Source organism: Perognathus longimembris, chromosome 2 (genome assembly GCF_023159225.1).
Source record: "Perognathus longimembris pacificus isolate PPM17 chromosome 2, ASM2315922v1, whole genome shotgun sequence".
In the NCBI taxonomy this organism is placed as follows: domain Eukaryota; kingdom Metazoa; phylum Chordata; class Mammalia; order Rodentia; family Heteromyidae; genus Perognathus; species Perognathus longimembris.
In genome coordinates this window covers 12,795,284-12,798,282 of record NC_063162.1, presented here as the reverse complement: position 1 = coordinate 12,798,282, position 2,999 = coordinate 12,795,284, and the positions used below count along the sequence as shown (strand labels likewise).

General features: G+C 35.1%; 1 protein-coding gene across 1 annotated transcript in view; it reads right to left on the bottom strand.

Moving 5' to 3' along the window:
- Window positions 1-1,176: 1,176 nt before the first annotated feature.
- Window positions 1,177-2,999, bottom strand: part of Afap1l2 (actin filament associated protein 1 like 2) — a 96,096-nt gene continuing 94,273 nt past the window's right edge. Inside the window, 1 exon segment of the mRNA XM_048338205.1 lies at window positions 1,177-2,398. Coding sequence (XP_048194162.1) covers window positions 2,372-2,398 — 27 coding nt within the window. The 3' untranslated portion in view covers window positions 1,177-2,371.

The following is a 2,999-nucleotide window of genomic DNA, read 5'->3' as shown; positions in this document are numbered from 1 at the left end:
ACTTTTACCTTTAATTAGTATATATTTCCTTGCAAAAAAGAAAACATTGTAAGATCTATCTTAACTTTTTCTAGTAAAGATCCAAACCCTGCCATTTCCCTGAAGCCTCGGGTTCTAGTTCTAAGAGTTGAGTCTCTTACATTTGTAGGAAAATGTCATTTACCAATGGTAATGGTTTTGTCTCTTTCTTCTGAAGCTGGATATCATTCTTCTTATCATTTTGTATTGTGCAGGCTCTTCTGGATACTGTTTTTTTTATTATTATTATTGAGTAGTGATAATGCCCTTTATCCATACCTGATTCTAGACTGCCAGTGTTTTCACCATTAGATTTGTTAAAATTTCTATGAGTCATTTTGTCAGGTCAAGAAGGTTTGAGTCCTATCTCTGGATACTAGGGTGTTAGGAGCATTGGGATTTATGGTATTGTCTTTCCAGTTCCTCACAGGTAAAGTTTTTTCTCATTTAATCTGTTAATGGGGTCATTTGCATACTCAATCACTGAACCACTCTTTTGATTCTTTGGATAACATCTATTTATGATACATCATTCTTTATACACTGCTGAATTCTGTTGACTGATATTTTTATTTCATTTTTTCACCAAATTTGAAAGTGAGGTTTAATTTTTTATATAGAAATTTTGGTATCAGAACAATACTAACTATACCATGGAAAATTCATATTTCTTTAATGTTCACATTGCTATATTCACAGTATTTTCTTGTACCTAAACAATTTTGGCATATTTTAAAGCCTCTTTTTTATGGCCTTATGTTGTCTTTTTATTGCATTTTTAAGGATCGGGGTATTGTTTTATCATTTCTTAAATAAGCACATTTATGTGACCAACTTCCTTAGTTATTACTTAGACAACCTTCCAAGAATTGGCATGTTTCCTTTTCCCAAGAATTATTTAGAAGTCTGTTTAACTTCCAGAAACATGACTTTTCTCCTCAGTTTCCTATATATAAATAGTTTCTTTAGATTTTTTATGTGTGTTTTGTCCATTGTATTAAAATCCTTGTTCAGGCTTACTTTGGTCACTTGGCTTAAGGAGGCTTAAAATCTCTTGCTAGGATCCTACTAGGTTCTACTAGTTTTAACTATATATGTTCTAAAGTTCAGTGAGCTAAATAACTGTGACATTGTATCAACCACAAGGAAAACACAAAATACAGTGACCATTTTATTTAAAAAAAAAATCAAACTTACCACTTGGTAACAGTTACCAAGTGTTTATGACACAGGAAATAAATGCCCTGGGATTAGAAAGACAATAAAAAAATTAAAAAAAAAAGACTTTAAGGAATCAGTGTTAGAGAACTCTGATTCAGGTCCCATGAAATGAGGCAGGGATGACATATGAAATGTTTCAACCTCTGCTAACCAACAACACTGTCACAGGAGGAGACAGAGCAGCACAGAGAATAGCACTGCCAATTTTAAGAGAAGGTTACCCTAGCCAATTCACCATGTTTTTCTCTTGCAAGGGGACTAGAAATAAAAACATCTTCAAAATGAGGACTAAAAGAATATTATATTAAATAACTCTTTCCTTAAAAGTGGATTGATCACAGGACTGAATCTGTAAACACAGTAATTGTTTTTCTATAGTGATGTAAAGGTAAATTCAAAATTCACTGTCCTAAATGATGGAGATTAAAACATATTTTTCTATATATTATAGCATCACTTACAATTTCATTTAAAAGCAGTTGATTCAGGCCTCCCTTGGACTGGAAAAAAAAGCCCTTACTTTAGGAGGGTCATTGTCCTAGCTTTGTCCCAAATAGTTCCTTTGTTTTTCAAAGTCCGTACTGTAAGTGGTTTTACACAGGTGCTATCAATGCTGTTTAAAATCACTGAAGAGATAGACCAACTAATACTGGGGGCAAGGATGGTTTAATCCCCCACATGGACAGGTATCAGATAAGAGATGACAGTCAAGTGTTTAGATCTTCTCAGATAACAAAGCCACATGACCTTGATACCTAAATTTCTCTTCCACCAAAGTCTAACTATCAGAAACTTTCTGCTACTTAAAAATCTTGATAAAGCAATGGATAAAACTTCAAAAGAGAAACACAGAACATCCTAAATACAACAATGACTTGCTTGCAGCTGAAAGACTTAGATTTCCAAAGAAGCCTTTGTTGCTGTTACGTTCCCTTTGACTTAGCAAAGGGATAGAGCTTCTCTGCTTTCAGCCAAAGCTCTTCATTCATCGTATTCCAGTTCTGTGATGTTTTTTTTCTCCCAAATAGGTTCACCCTTGCTCCAAGTTTCTGCTTTAACGACGACTTTACTGAAGCAGGATTGTCAAGAAGGTCCATTTTGACACCAAGAGTCTTTTGATGGTGTTGATTTCCTAACTTGCTCCTTTCTTCTCCCATTCCTAGTGTGACATTCAAATACCAGCACCCCCCCCCAAAAAAAGAGAGTTATTCTTTGTAGCAAGCTTTACTTATATAGAAAAAAATAAGAAAATAAGTTTATGCAGTTAAAATAGAGATGGCAATGATGTTTCAAACCCTGTGTGTTTAACTCTGCACAGAACCCCTCTAAAGAGATTTTGGAGGCTGTGATATGGCAAAGTGCTGTAAGCAACTAGTGATGTCTAGTGTGGCAATGAGGGACAAAGGCTCAAATGGATTAAATTGTTGGCCATTAATCTGGGTGCCTCCAAGGATCTCCAGGTAAGCAGTCCAAGCAAGAATAGCATTTGCCAAAAACAAAGGCAGCCCTTGACATGTTCCTTATTATGCAAATGAGTTAAGGATTAGTAACATTCCCTGTCTAGCTTAGGCTGTAACCCAGTCCTAGGATCCATTCCTTGCTTATGCCTTGCTGATCCTTTAGTCAGCAAGCCAATTGGGACAAGCCACATTACCTAAGTCTATTTTGATTTTAATAGTATAATTCTTTGAGATAATTTTTTTTCTGGTTTGAAAACTCTTTGCTTGCACTCTGTGAGAAGCAGTTGTCCCTTTGAATCT